The sequence below is a fragment of the Python bivittatus genome, unplaced genomic scaffold (genome assembly GCF_059951505.1).
Source record: "Python bivittatus isolate LINGU-HERP-01145 unplaced genomic scaffold, Pbiv_v1 ctg000610_np1212, whole genome shotgun sequence".
NCBI classification, from domain to species: Eukaryota; Metazoa; Chordata; class Lepidosauria; order Squamata; family Pythonidae; genus Python; species Python bivittatus.
The window spans coordinates 16,346,480-16,361,570 of record NW_028277088.1 but is presented as its reverse complement, the minus strand read 5'-3'; the positions used below and the strand labels follow the sequence as shown (position 1 = coordinate 16,361,570).

The 15,091-nt window shown below is 44.0% G+C and overlaps 1 protein-coding gene across 1 annotated transcript; it reads left to right on the top strand.

Moving 5' to 3' along the window:
- The first annotated feature begins 6,819 nt into the window (after positions 1-6,819).
- Positions 6,820-13,706, top strand: LOC103064327 (patched domain-containing protein 3-like). The gene is given in 5 exon segments (XM_088150526.1): positions 6,820-7,563; positions 9,328-9,449; positions 10,860-11,005; positions 12,155-12,907; positions 12,910-13,706. Coding segments are annotated over 5 exon segments (2,562 nt in total).
- Positions 13,707-15,091: the final 1,385 nt, after the last annotated feature.

Sequence of the window (15,091 nt, the reverse complement as noted above, 5' to 3'; positions counted from 1 at the left end):
AATAGGGAACTGAGAACAGTGAGCAAACTATATAAAAAAAGCCCACTTAAAATGTAAGTAGTTGTACTTAACTCAAGCCCCTTGTAAGAATGTCAACATTTTTGTCTAGCAAACCAACAGCCTAAGACCATTTCTCCTCACTAGGTATGTTTAGCTTCTTAAAAGTGTTGTTCAGCCATTGTTGTGTTGTAGCATAGTCATGTTTTATATCACCATAACAGTGGCTGGATGACCCTATATTGTGTTATAAATTATTGGTGGAAAAATGTCCTCAGAAACTGTTTTGTAATTGTTTAACAGTTTCTGAGGACATTTTTCCACCAATAATTTATAACATCATATAAGGTCATCCAGAACAATGTTTTTATTTTTCCTGTTGGCTTACACCAATAAATATCAGTCAGAGTTGTGATAGTAATTGAAACAGTTCCCTCTGCATAGGTGTCAGCCATTCTGTCCTTGACCCTGTCCTTCACTTTGGTTTGTGGGACACAACAGGACACAAGGATGAACATATCATCAACACCAGTTCCTGGAGAACAGAACAAAGATAATGTTTCACTTTTTCACAGGCCAACAACAAAGGTAAAAAAATTATATCAGAAAGAGTTTCATATCAACATTTATTAAGGGAAGTGTAGGATTCACCTGAATCAGACTACTTGGGATCAATTCTTTAGCCCCATAAGCTGAAGTGAAATCTCTGTCTCAGGACCATCATAAGACAATGTATAATTCAGGACTACTGCTTTTTGGATAAAAGCACACCTAGTATAAAAATAATCATTAATATGAATGGCACAAGGAAGTAGTTCTGGCCATTCCACCTGTAGGAGAGCAAGAACGGACAGGTCCCAGGAGCGGGTTGGGGCTGACGCAGGAGCCGTCGTTGCGCGCGCAAAGGTGGTCGAAGGACACCCCCGCCACCTGGATGCCGCGCACGGCCTGGTCCAGCGCCAGCAGCTCGGCGAAAGCCACCCACATCAGCAGCGAGTCGCCGTCGCGGGCCTCCACGACGATGAAAGTGGCATAGGCGCCTTGGGTGCTCAATCTCTCTGCAGAGGAGTTCTTGGCGTCATTGGTCCGGAAGTGCACCTGCATGAAATGTCGCTCGGATTTGGCCGGGCCGCCGAGGGGTGTGAATTGCTCCTCCAGGTCGTTAGGTTGATGTATGGGCAGGAAGACGAAGCCGGTTGCCAGGGCGCCCGAAAGCACCACAGACACCAGGAGAAAAGGTCATGGGTGGGAGCCCATGGAGGCGTTTTGAGAGGGGTTTCTCCACGCAGTCGGGGCGGCATCCCCTCCGTTTCCCGGCGCTTCTCAGTGCGTCGGCAACCACAACTTTGTGCCTCTTCTCAGCAAAGCCTTTCTCCTCGGCAGAGCTACCGTTCTCCGCCCGACTACCTTTTGGGGCTCGTGCAAATCCCGCTGCGTTAATGTCCTGCTCCTGCAGGTGGACCTATTTTTCCTTCCCTGACCCCTTCCCCAGCGTAGTGCCCGCTTCTGATTTTTCATTTTTTAATGAGGAGGCAGCCACCATTTCCCAAAACATATTTTTCCCCCAGATCTACAGGTGCTGGGATTCTTCATTAAATGAAGAAAAACTTGGAAAAGCAGCAACAGGCCGTTCTTACAAAATGGTCAGAACGGGCACAATGTTTTGCATCTTTTTTGGGTTTAAGAAAGGCTAGGACACTCTTTTTCAAACTAAAAGTCTGGATAATATAATGCGGGGGGGGGGGGGAGACGCAGTGCAGGAAAAAAAAGGCAAAGCAAAGGGAAAAAACATCGGGGCTGTTGCTTCTTGCCTGTCATTAGGATGAAACCCGGGCACCTCCTGCCTGGTCCAGGCTGGGAGAGGAATGGAGTAGTAGCAAGAGAAAATGAAGCAAATGGGAAAGCCAAGGAGGAGAAGGGGGAAGTTTGGGCTCCAGAACTAGATGGAAACCTGCAGACCTTCTGCCAAAGGAGGAACTGAACAGCAATGGGAAAGCAAAGTTCTATCTGGAACTTCTCAATGTTTAATTCAACTTCTCAATTGGACGTTCTCAATTTTTAAAAATAATTTTGGGAGCTTATAAATCTAAAGTATGGTAGGCACAAATCACTGTCTCTCTCAGCCCAGGGTTGCTTGGGCCAACCCAGTTGCTGCTCAGAAGACAACATGACTTGCACATCTGCTTTTCTGGCTTAGTGGGAATGTTGACTGTGAGTTGATGGATAAACAAAAATAATGAATTGGGGGGAACTCATTCCTATCTATCATCTCCATCTCTCTCTCTCTCTCTCTCCCTTCTCACCCCTATGGGTGATATGTGTCTGCCTCAATCTTGGGTCCTCTACCAGAAGCCTGGGAGTTTGAGTGTTCTGCACAGTATCTTAGCTGCTCCTAGCACTGCACTCTTCTGGACAAAGAGCTCTGATGTTCCTGGAATCTGTTGGAGCCACTCCCCCAGCTTAGGAGTCACAGCCCCGAGTGTTCCTACCACCACTGGGACCACTTTGGCCTCTACTTTTCACATCCTCTTTAGTTCCCCCTTCAGGCCCTGGTATTCTCTAGCTTCTCATGCTCCTTCTTCCTGATGTTGCTGTCACTTGGCACCAGTACATCTATCACCACTACTGGTCCTTGTCTACTATCAGTGTCTGGTTGATTGGCCAGTACCTGCCTGTCCCACAGGATTTTAGCTCTGTTATTCCTCACAACCTTCTGTGGAATCTCCTGGACTTGGGAGAGTCTAGCCCATACACTGTGCAGATGTTCCTATACACAATGCCAGCTACTTGGTTGTGCCGTTTAGTGTATGCTGTTTCTGCCTCATCTTACACCCTGCCACTATGTGTTGGACTGTCTCTGAGTTCTCTCTGCACAGTCTGCACCTTGGGTCCTGTCTAGTGTGGTAGATTCCTGCTTCTATGGATCTGGTGCTTGGTGCCTGTTCTTGTGCTGCTATGATCAATGCCTCAGTGCTATCTTTTAGTACAACCCTTTCCAGCTACTGGTAGGATTTCCCAATGCCAGCTACCTCAGCTATCTGTTGATGGTACATCCCATGCATCGTCTTGTCTTGCTGTGGCCCTTCCTCTGCTTGAACTTCCTCCCATGTCTGCTGCTGCCTCAGGGATTCTGTCAACAGCTCATCTTTGGGTGCCATTTTACTCATGTACTCCTGGATGCTCTGGGTTTCATCCAGGACAGTGGCTTTGACACTCACCACACCCCATCCTCCCTCTTTCCAGCTGGTGTACAGTCTCTGGGTGTTGGACTTGGGGTGGAAACCTCTGTACATTGTGAGGAGCTTCTGGGTCTTCATGTCAGCAGCCTCCATGTTCTCCTTTGGCCAGCTCACTATACTGGCAGAGTATCTGATGACTGGCAGGGCGTATGTGTTGATGGCATGGATCTTGTTCTTCCCACTGAGCTGGCTCTTCAGGACCTGTCTTATCCTTTGGTGGTACTTGAATGTTGCTGTGTTTCTTGCCTCCTCATTGTGGTTCCCATGTGATTATGGGATACCAAGGTATTAGTAGCTGGTCTGTTTATCTGCTATGTGGCCCACTGGTAGTTCCACCCCTTCAGCCTTAACTACTTTCCTTCTCTTTACTACCATCCAGCCACACTTCTCCAGTCTGAATGACATCCCAATGTCCTCACTGTAGATCCATGTTAGGTGGATCAGTGAGTCAATGTCTCGTTCACTCTTAGCATACAGCTTGATATCATCCATGCAGAGGAGTTGGCTGATGATAGTTCCACTCTTGGACTTGTACCCATATCCAGACCTTGTGATTATCTGGCTGAGGAGGTTCAAATCTATGCAGAACAGCAGCAGGGACAGTGCATCACCTTGGTATATGCTGCACTTACCAGTCACTTTTGCGAGCTGTCTTGAGTTGACTTCCAGTGTTGTCCTCCACAGTCCCATTGAGCTCCTGAGGAAGGTTCTTAGTGTCCTGTTGACTTTGTATAGTGCCAGGCATTCACAGACCCATGTGTGTAGCATTGAGGCTTTCCTGGAGTCAATCCAGGCTGTGGTCAGATTGGTCTGTCTAGACCTTGAGTCTCAGGTGACTGCTCTATCTATGAGCAACTGGTGTTTTGAGCCTCTGGTGTTGTTCCCAATGCCCTTCTAAGCTGTGCTTATGTACTGGTCCATATGTTCTGTTGTTTGGTGGCTATGATGCCTGAAAAGACTTTCCACGTTGTGGGGAGGCAGGTTATTGGCCGATAGTTGGATGATGCTGTTCCCTTGTGGGGATCTTTCACGATCAGCACCGTCCTTCCTTGTGTAGGCCAGTTTGGATGGCAGTCTGCTGCTAGCAGCTGGTTCATCTGTGTTGCTAGGCGTTCATGCACTGCTGTTAGTTTCTTTAGCCGGTAGGTTTGGATCATGTCCGGGCCAGGTGTTGTCCAGCTCTTCATGTTCTTGACTCCCTGTTGGATGTCTGCTACTGTGATGGTGATTGGTTTCTGTTCTGGGAGATTGCTGTGGTCTCCTCTCAGGTTCTGCAGCCACTTTGCACTGGTGTTATGTGTCTTCTCTTTCTCCCATATGTTCTTCCAGTACTGTTCAGTTTCTGCTGTTGGTGGCTCTGCTGTCACTGTGTTGTTGCACTGCAGTTGGGAGTACAGAGCATTTATCTTCTTGGCCTCTGTTTCTCTAGGGTATCAGCTTAGCCTGGTAGCCAGTGCTGTGAGCCTTTGTTTAGCAGTCTCTAGGCTTCAGATGGAGTTAAGCCCTTGTATTTTTTCAGTAGCTGAGTCTTATCCTTAATTTCCACACTCTTTTATAGTTTCACCAGTTGACTAACATCTCTCTGAGTTGCCTTGATCTTAGCCTCCAACCTCATTTTCCAAGGAAGGTATGTACTGCTGTTCTTCTTGATCATGTAGCCAGGCATCTCCAGGATTACAATGGCTGTAGTGTATACCAGTTCATTGGTTTGAGTGATGGTGGTAGTAGGGCTTGTTGTGAGGGCTCTATTGGCATCTTCTAGCATACTATCTGATGATACTTCTCCACTGAGCCTTGGTAATCAGTCTCAAGGGTTGACTGTAGTATAGATACTAGTGTATCCATGATCTTTTGCCTCATATCAGCTGCTGTGCTCTGTAATGGAGTGGGTAGCAGTGATGTTCCAGCTTCAGGTGTGGGCTGCACATCCAGTTGCTCTTCTAGGTCTTTTTGAGTCTGGGATGTAATATGTAGTCGGTATATCTCAAGTTGCGAGAGCAGCTTCCTCTTCACTATGTTGAAACGTTGGGTAACTAGCTGTTTCTCAGTGTGGATGTAGGTCTTCTGTCCATCCACAGTTCCCTCATACATTTCATATATCCCCTCTCATTAGGTCTACTGTTGTAACATTCCATCAATTCCAGTTTCTCTTGTCTTGTCCATGTAAGGTTTGTTCCAGTAGCCCACTTATTGTCAGATGTCCCCAACATCTAACGTGGACCTTGTTAATCCGGGCAACGTCCGAGCTGGCATGACTTAGTTTGTGTCACTCTCATATCCAAGGTAGGCAGGTGAAGCATTAGGGGGTCTTTGTCCAAGGACCCCTACTGGTAACATAGATACCAGTCAGGATTCGAACCCTGGGCTCCCACATCAAAGGGTGATACTCTAACCATTGCACTATCCAGCTGCTCTATTATGCTATCCAGTCTCTCTAATTATTTATATATATATATATATGTGTGTGTGTGTATGTGTGTGTGTGTGTATGTGTGTGTGTGTGTGTGTATATATATATATATATATATATATATATATGAATGAATGAATGAATGAATGAATGGTTTTAGAATATTCATTGGGTTCTTTCTTACAGCCATGCTGATGTGCTTTCTTCCTGTCTTTGAGTTGGGAGGAGTCTAGAAGTTGCCGCTTCCACAGCCTACCTGTCAGCCCTTCAAGGCAGGCCAGATCAGGAAACAGACTCTGCAAGATTTCCAGGAAAGCCACTTTATTGTTGTAGGGTATAATAATGGAATCATGAAAGTCTGCCAGAGTTTTCCTTTCCCAAAGAGAATCAAGGCAGCATTTGACTTCTATCTTCAGACAAAATCTTGGGAATCTCTACCTTTTGAAACCTACAATTTCATCCTAATGCCACATGGTTAGGAGGAAAGCAGGCCAACATGGAGGCTTCTGCCTGCGGGGATGGGAAGCCCTGCCACAGCTTCCAAATCTGTGGGCCCCACATTTGAAATTGCTGCACTGGGGGGGGGCTTGTTTGGAGTGGTCTTGTGTGGGTCTTTTGGTAATTTTTCTCTTCCCTGGTTTTACTATCACTTGGGGGAAACTGAGGAAAGGTTAAATGCCAACTGCATTTTAAAAGAGAGAGGAAAGAAACTTTACACTTTTTCACTCCACCCTCGTTTGCCAAAAGTCTGCTGTATGGCAGAAGAAAGACATTTTCCTCCGGCAGGCAGGTCTATTTATTTTGGCCCATGAAAACTTCAGGGCGAGCAAGGGCGAGACCGCGAAGCCTCATCCGAGGTGGCAACCTCAGGGTTCTCCTTCCTCGCCTACCGAGGAAGGGGGAACCCTCGCATCTCATAGTGGATCAGGACGCGGACAAGCCCGAGAGGCGAGGGGCCCGATGCGGCACAAAAGGATAGCGACCTTTACGGTCGGCGGGGACGGAGCCACGCGAAGGGGAGAAAAAAATAGCGCCCAGGGAGTGAGCGCGCGCGCCACCTGGCAGGCGTCCAAGCGAAGAACGGTCGCTAGGCAACGGAGAGCGCCCCCTCGCAAGAAAGAGAAGGGAAGCTTCGGGAGAAGCCCAGAAACGCGCCGGGGAGGAGAGGCGAAGATGCCGCCTCGAGGCTTCCACACCGACCGCGTGTGGGGCCCCTTGTTACGTGCGTTCCGTGGCCTGGGTGCCTCCGTGGGCTCCCGCCCGTGGCCTTTCCTCCTGGTGCCTTTGCTGCTTTCGGGCGCCCTGGCAACCGGCTTCGTCTTCCTGCCCCTTCATAACGATACCGACCTCGAGAGGCAATTCACGCCTACGCGGGGCCCGGCCAAGAAGGAGCGGCGCTTCGTGCAGGCGCACTTCCCGACCGACGACGCCCGTCGCTTTTCTGCGCAGAGCCTGAGCACCGACGGCTCCTTCGCGTCCTTCATCGCCGTGGCGGTCCGCGACGGCGACTCGCTGCTGACGCGGGTGGCTTTCGCCGAGCTGCTGGCGCTGGACCGGGCCGTGCGCGGCATCCAGGCAGCAGGGCTGTCCTTCGACCGCCTTTGCGCGCGCACCAACGGCTCCTGCGTCAGCCCCAACCCGCTCTTGAGCGCCGTCCGCGGCAACCCGGCCGAGATCGAGACGCTGCTGCCGCAGCTCACCTTCCCGGTCTTCCGCGGGCGGCTGTTCCTGGGCTTCTTCCTGGGGGGCGTCATGCTGGGCCCGGGCGCCGGGCCTGCGCGCCCGCTGCTCGCGGCCCGAGCGCTGCGCCTCATCTACTTCCTGCAGGAGGACGACGCCTCGCAGCGGGAGGCCAGCACGCTCTGGCTGGAGGCCTTTCTGGAGCGCGTCCCGCGTGTGCTGCGCGCCCTGAACCGCGTGTGCTGCTCTCACGGCATGGAGGCGGCCCTGCCCGGCAGCCGCTTGTCCGGGGACCCGTTTCCCTTGGCTGCCCACGGCTTGGCTTGCGTCTTTCGAGCCTTTGGTTTCTGGATTTGAGTCGCCCTTCCCAGCGATTCCAGTCAGGCGACTCCCTTGGGGCTTTATTAAGACTTTGGCTTGACTCAACTAGTAATTTGCACCATCACACTCATGTTCTAACAATCCTAATATTCCCTCCTCCTCATGTAGTTGGTTCCCTCTGTCCCCAGCCCATGACTGAAGTAGTCTCATGCTGCCTCTTTGGGTACTGGAATAAAAATAGTTTCCACATGCGCACCCATAACTTGATATGGTACCACTGTTGTCCCAAACCCTGGGCTCGTTCCACAAGACGTGGAAATTTCTTTTACACTGACTTCTGCTGCCTTCTTCAAATTAACCCTAAAATCACTATTCCATCACCACCACTGGTTCAATAGGCCTTTTTCCCATTTTCACTTTTGCAACCTCTTGTTTTTCCTGCCATATCCCCATGAAATTGCATTCTTCCCATTGCAAGTCTGCAAGTGAGACAGGTCAACATTTTCCTTAGCTGTATCTCTCTTGAACAAGTATTTCTTCCCTTATTCTGACACCATCACAGGGCAGCTTCAAGGAGCATAAAGTCTTCTAGGTTTTGATTCCTATTAGTTTGGAGGGAAGTCAAGTGATTGCAGTGACATGAAATGGAGGCAGGATAGAGACCAGTTAATGGGGACAGCAAATTTCATGCTGATGTAGTTTTCAGCTGCTCAAGAATGGATGGATCCCACAAGCTCAGCAGAGGAGAAAGGCCCAAGGTGTATACAATTTACATTGCTTTCTTGGCAGTGAGGTCTGCTGAGGATATGACAAATTCCAATTTGGATACTTTAATTAGGGACACATGGAGAGACATCAGAGTAGAACATACTGCACAAAGGAGGGATCTACTTTCACATTATGGGTAGATAGACTCTGCCATGACTGTGTGGAGAGCCTGCCTTGATTCTGGAGCACAACACTTTTATATAGTAGAATGCAGGATGCAGTTAGTAGAATCACTGTTGTTGTAATTGGGTGGAGGTGAAATGGTCAGAGAAGCTGTCCATTGACCAGAGGAGAGGTGGCATGTCAGTATTACTATGAAACACTTAGGATACACCTCTTATCATACTTGTAACTGATTAACTGATCTTTCTTTATGACTGACTGGTGAAATGTTATAGATTTTGCATATTTTGAATCAATTTGGGGAGAATATCAGATTTGGGGGAAAACTACTTTTATTCTGGTACACAAAACGATAACACAAGATTGAATAAATCAAGGGCTAGGGATAAGACTAATGTCTCATGAACAAGAGGGAAGATTTGTCAGGGTGTGATGGGGAGATAGGGACAGGGCCCATCTCACCAACGTGGGGAGGTCCTAACAAATGTTCTGATTTTTACTTTGAGACATCCCTAGTTACTACGGCCAGTGAGCATAGAGACCCTCAGTACAGACACCAGAACAAATATGGCCTTATACTGTAGAGACAGATTTGTAGAAAAACTGGCAGTAGTTACAGCTTTAATAAAACAGGAAGGAGCTGGCCAGTAGAGATGAGAAACTGGAATTTGGGGCACCTGCAGAGGAATTATACCAAGTTCCTAGAAAGCTGTGGGCTGTCCATTCATGTATTGATTTTCATTCATGTAATTAATTATCCTTTTGTCTCCATATTCTCCAATCTGGCAGGTCACTTATTTTACTTCCCTGTCCAAACAGAAAGAATTTGACAGAATTGTCCAGAGAGTTATGCCATTAATCTCCATCACATATTTTTTGACAATGTTATTTTCAGTTATATCATGTGCAAGGTACTATTTTATTTTTACATTTTATCCATTCCTGAAAGATCCAAGATCATTCTTTTTTTTTAGCATGTAATTTCCTCATTAGTTAATACATACTATGAAATCATGGCTATAAAAACACTATTTTATTGATGCTTATTCTGTCCTGTTACCCCTTCCCCTTCCCTCCCTGATCTGTTTATCTTCTTCCAATTCCTTCTTTCATTTCATCACATTCTTCCACTTCTCTCCTTTGTTGCTCCAGGCTCTCTTTCTAAAGTGATTTCTGTGGTTAAGGGCAATTGGGGGCACATGTGTAGGAGGAATGTGTATTTGGCACTTATATTTATGGTTTGCCCCCCTATAACAATACATATTGTTGCAGCTTGATGAATTAGCTAAGATAAAGGCAAGGACTAAGTTTATCTGTGATTGTCCATGAGTATTGTATATATAAGAGAATTACCTCCCATTCTAGCAAATAGAAGAGGCTGAACTCTGCTGTTGGATAACCCAAGGAGGAAAAAAAACCCTTCCTTCACTGGGTTTCCATACCATACCATACCATTCCATGGTATGGAAACCCATACCATGCCCAATGACTAACTTGCATTTGAGCAGAATTATGTGGCCTGGTAATTTAGTACCAGATTGAAACATAGAAGATGGGCTTTTGAATGTATAGGAAGCCTAAAGAAAGCTACTATATTCCTACTGAAAGTAGCAATCTCTTTTCCCCAATCCTTGAGCCTATGTTGGTGCTGTGTACACCTTGAGGCTTAGCTGGGAGAGATTAATCTCCCAGTTCCTTCCTGCTTCATCACAATTAAATCATAGAAGGACAATTTATTGTGAAGTAGCAACAGATCACCAGATTAAAGATAAGATGGTGAGAAGCCATTAGCCATATGGTTGGAAGAACAATTAGAAGAGAGAAGTTGTGTAACAATCTGCTGCTTTCCTTCCCTGCTTTATTAATCTGTTCCTAATCTGACTATACTAATAATATCAGTCTCATTCTGATGAATTCCGTGGACAAATTTAAATAATAATAATAATAATAATAATGGAATGTAGTAAGGTCTCACAAATAGGCAGAATAGCTAAATATTTTTCTCTTTAACCTTGGGTTCAAAATAGGCTAGAGATTTTATTATTTTTCTGAATATTGGAGAAAAGAGATTTTGTCTTATTGGGATTGGGGCAGTACTTCTTCCTTCCTGCTGCTTCTCTTAGTAAGATGTAAATATGTATTGAATGCTTGTCACATGTGGGAGAGTTTAGGCTTACGTTTCTATAATGAGGATTATTTCAAGGTATTTTTTGTAGTCTAATTTGTTCAGTGATTAATACTTTCATGCTATTTTCCAGTTTTGTTCAGTTCTGCTCCGCAGAAATTCTAATGCAGTTACACGTTCCTAATCTCTTTTGTAGGCTAGACTGTGTCCGAACAAAAGTGTGGATTGCATCATCTGGGGTGCTGACAGCAGGTTTATCTACTGACAGTAGTTTTGGATTATTGTTATTTTGTGGAGTGCCATTTGTTATCACAACTGTAAATTCACCATTTCTCATACTAGGTAAGCGTAAATTTAGAAACAACTTGAATTCTGATAAGAAAGTAAGAGAACCCATGCTTCAAAAACATGTTTTTGAAAAGACATAAGTAGGGCTGCAGTCTTTTGCCCCTTCTTCCAGAGATGTCTGTTGTTCATTGGCTTGTTCTTCCTTTGGATTCTTATATTATGCTCACGACAGAAATAAATGGCAAATTGAGATTTCTTCCCCGCTTCCCTCCCCAGCGGCACTCTTTTATACTTAGTGGTTCGTAGGTAACATCCTGGTTGAATTCTTATAATGTACTTTATTGAGGCAGATGACGGTCTGTATTCTGGGGGTAGTGTACAAGGCCGCCAGCTCAGTTACTTTTAGGAATATGATTTTGAAATTGCATTTTACTCCATTGCAGTTTGATTCTTGTGCAAGATGAAAGCTATCAGTAGTTTTGGATATTGATCAATTGCCTGAATGTGCTTTTTTTGTGTATTAAGATCTGCCAGGTTGATCTGTTTTAATTGTCCCATCACTGGAGAGAGCAAGAGAAGATCTCAACTGTGTTGATCATGGAATGCTATCTTCTGGGAGTTCAAGTTGGTTTCCCTTTAGGATTACTGATGATTCAGCCAAGCTTTTGGGTCTTGATGGTTGCAGCCTGGTTCTTTTAAGAGCCTTTGCGTGTGTGTGTGTTTACTGAATTTATGGATTGAGTCAATTGTGTGTTTATTTATTGTAGTATTAATTTCTTATATTGAGTCAACAGCTTGAGTCAAGCTATTATTGTAGTTTATAAGTAATTACAAAATGTTCAGTCTATGAAGCATGATTGGCTTTTGTGTGTATTTTTCATCAGATGCCTTCACATCATGACATCAGTTCTTCCTCTCCTACAGATGGAATGGCTAGAATTACTTCCTTGTGCCATTCATATTAATGATTATTTTTATACTAGATGTGCTTTTCTCCAAATTAGCACCGAATTATAAACTGTATTACGATGATCTTAATACAGAAATTTCACTACAGCTTATGATGCTAAAGAATTGATCCCAAGTAGTCTGATTCAGGTGAATCCTACACTTTCCCTAATAAATGTTGATGTGAAACTGTGTTTTTTACCTTTGTTGTTGGCCTATGAAAAAGTGATACATTATCTTTGTTCTGTGCTCCAGGAGTTGGTGTTGATGACATGTTCATCTTTGTGTCCCGTTGGCAACAAACCAAAGTGAAGGATAGTGTCAAGGACAGAATGGCTGACACCTATGCAGAGGCAGCTGTTTCAGTTACCATCACAACTCTGACTGATGTTTTAGCCTTCTATATTGGAAGTAAGGCTTCCTTTGTCTCAGTACAGTCATTTTGCATCTACACAGGAACAGCTTTCATGTTTTGTTACATATACAACTTGACTTTCCTTGGAGCTGTCCTTGCTTTAAATGGAAGAAGAGAAGAAAGCAACAGACATTGGTTGACATTCATGAAAGTGAAGCGTGAACCTACTCGGAGCCTGATATATAATATGCGCTGTATAGGAGGATTTTTTGATGAGTCCACTGGAGCTGAAATTGATCATCCCATGAATAATTTCTTTAGAATGTATTATGGTCCATTTCTTATGCACATCTGGACAAAGGTATTTGTTGTAGTGCTGTATCTCATATACCTGGGTACTAGCATTTATGGATGTACTCAAATTACAGAAGAACTAAATCCTCGAAATGTAGCTATAGATGATTCCTATGTTGTTCCATATTATGACTGGGAAGATGAACACTTTTCCAAGTATGGTCCGAAAGTTATGGTCATTGTGACTGAAAGCATAGCATATTGGGACCCCTTGGAACGCAGAGATTTTGAGGAATGCATGAAAGACCTAGAGAGCTTATCTTTTACGGATAGGTCTTTGTCAGAGTCATGGCTGAGAATCAGTCAGTCGCTAAACGCCTTTCTCTAAATATAGATGATCATAACAAATTCATTGCAAATTTACCCACCTTATTCTCAATAAATCCAGAGTCCCAGTGGAATGTTAAACTCAATGATAAAGAAATATTAGTATCACGTTTTTTCATTCAGACTGTCAGTATTAAAAATGGAGTAGATAAGAAACGACTTTTAAATCAACTGAGACATACTGCTAGGAATTGTAAAATACCACTAAAGGTTTATCATCCAACTTTTATATACTTTGATCAGTTTCGTTCGGTAGTTTATTACACTATTAGAAAGGTTGTGATTGCCAGTGTAATAATGTTCCTTATTTGCCTGCTGCTGATTCCTAAACCTGTTCCCTGTTTGTGGGTAACTTTCACTGTTACGTCTGTAACTTCAGGTGTAGCTGGTTTTATGGCCTACTGGCAAGTGCACCTTGACTCTGTATCTATGATCATGCTGATTACTTGCATAGGATTTTCAGTAGACTTATCTGCTCATATTTCTTATTCCTTTGTTCTCAGTAACAAATGTAAAGTCAATGACAAGGTAGTGGATGCTCTGTATCTTGACGGTTACCCTGCTTTGCAGAGTACCATTTCTACAATTGTAGGCATAACTGTGCTCTCAGTGACCCCCATTTACTTCTGTAGAATCTTCTTTAAAATAATGTTTCTAGTTATGTTTTGGGGAGCTGTTCACGGTCTCATTTTTATTCCTGTTTTTCTAACATTCTTTTATCCTTACAGTGGGAAAGTAGAAGAGAGCAACGATCAAGCTTTGCCTGCATGATTTAGTTAGAATGTGATAGTGTTTAGTTTTGGATATTTTAAAAATTGAAAAAAATAAGGATGTTTGGAGAAAAACCTGAGTGATTCAGAATATAAAATTCTGTCCCTAGCATCAAATGGAATTTAGGGTTTCTTAGTACCTAGGATTTGGCCAAACCTGATTATTATTGTTATGTGAATGTATCTGCTAGATCCTCCTCTGATTTATTTAAGCACCTTGTGTGAATACAGCAGCATAGACTTAAGGAAAAAAGCCTGGGTCATCTCTGAATTACTGTGACTCAGCTCCCAGCACAGGTTAGCCAAAGCGAATAATCTAAAAATTACCAAACTGTTGGTTTCTGAAGACCTCAGTAATCACCTCCAGACCAAGAAAACACTTAAGAGTGCTTGGCTCTAAAATAAAAAGGAGAGAAATGGAAAACCCATCAAACTGGACCATTTAGCTTGGTGTATCCTCCAAACATGGCAATGAAAACTCTCTCAAATACCCGTTACCGAAGAATGTGCAGATGGTGTCACTGATTCAGACACAGTAAGCAAACTCAGGATGAGAAGAGACAGGCGTGCACACAGAGGGCTATCTGAAGGGATTTAACTGACTGAAATACACTAGCAGACATCCCCCTTTTCCTCACTAAATGACTTTGGGCCAGTCAGAATCATTCAAGTTGATTATCTCAGCTAGTTATTAAATCTAAATGAGAAAAAACACGATCTACTCTTGACTGTACTTTTATTTGAGCTGAGTACATCCATCTTAGCTATACTAATATTCTAAGATTGTCATTCATGTATGTATGTATGTATGTATGTATGTAGCATTCAGGCAAATAAATTAAACATTGGGGTGTATATGAATTAAGAGAACTTTCTGCAGACAAATATTCCATTTGCATTTACCTATATGGTTTGTGCTGTATACAAATGGTTTAGGCACTTGCGTCAACATTGCTATTATAGTCAGAAATTGAGCTGGTTAACTGGGTCTTTTAGAGGGTACGCCTGAGCTTGTAGTCCTTTTTGTGCAATGCATTAGTACAGGACTGAGTATATAGTGATGATAATGCCTGGTGCTATAATGTATGTTTGGATGAAATGATTACCTATGCAATCAGCTTTAATATTGCACACGTATAAAGTCAAATGCATATTTGTTAAAAAGGTAGGGGAAAGAAATGAACGGCCATATTTGTTTTCATTTCTGTGTACCTATTAAAATGTTAAAAATGATTTTTATAAAAAGAAACTTTAATGCTAATTTGTGAAATGAGACTTGATTACTAATTCTGGCTATTCACGTGATTTCAGTCGGACTCAAGTATTTAAAAGAAAGTAAAATTAAATTGACCAGTCAGTGGCATCAAATACTTAGTTGTGTATTTT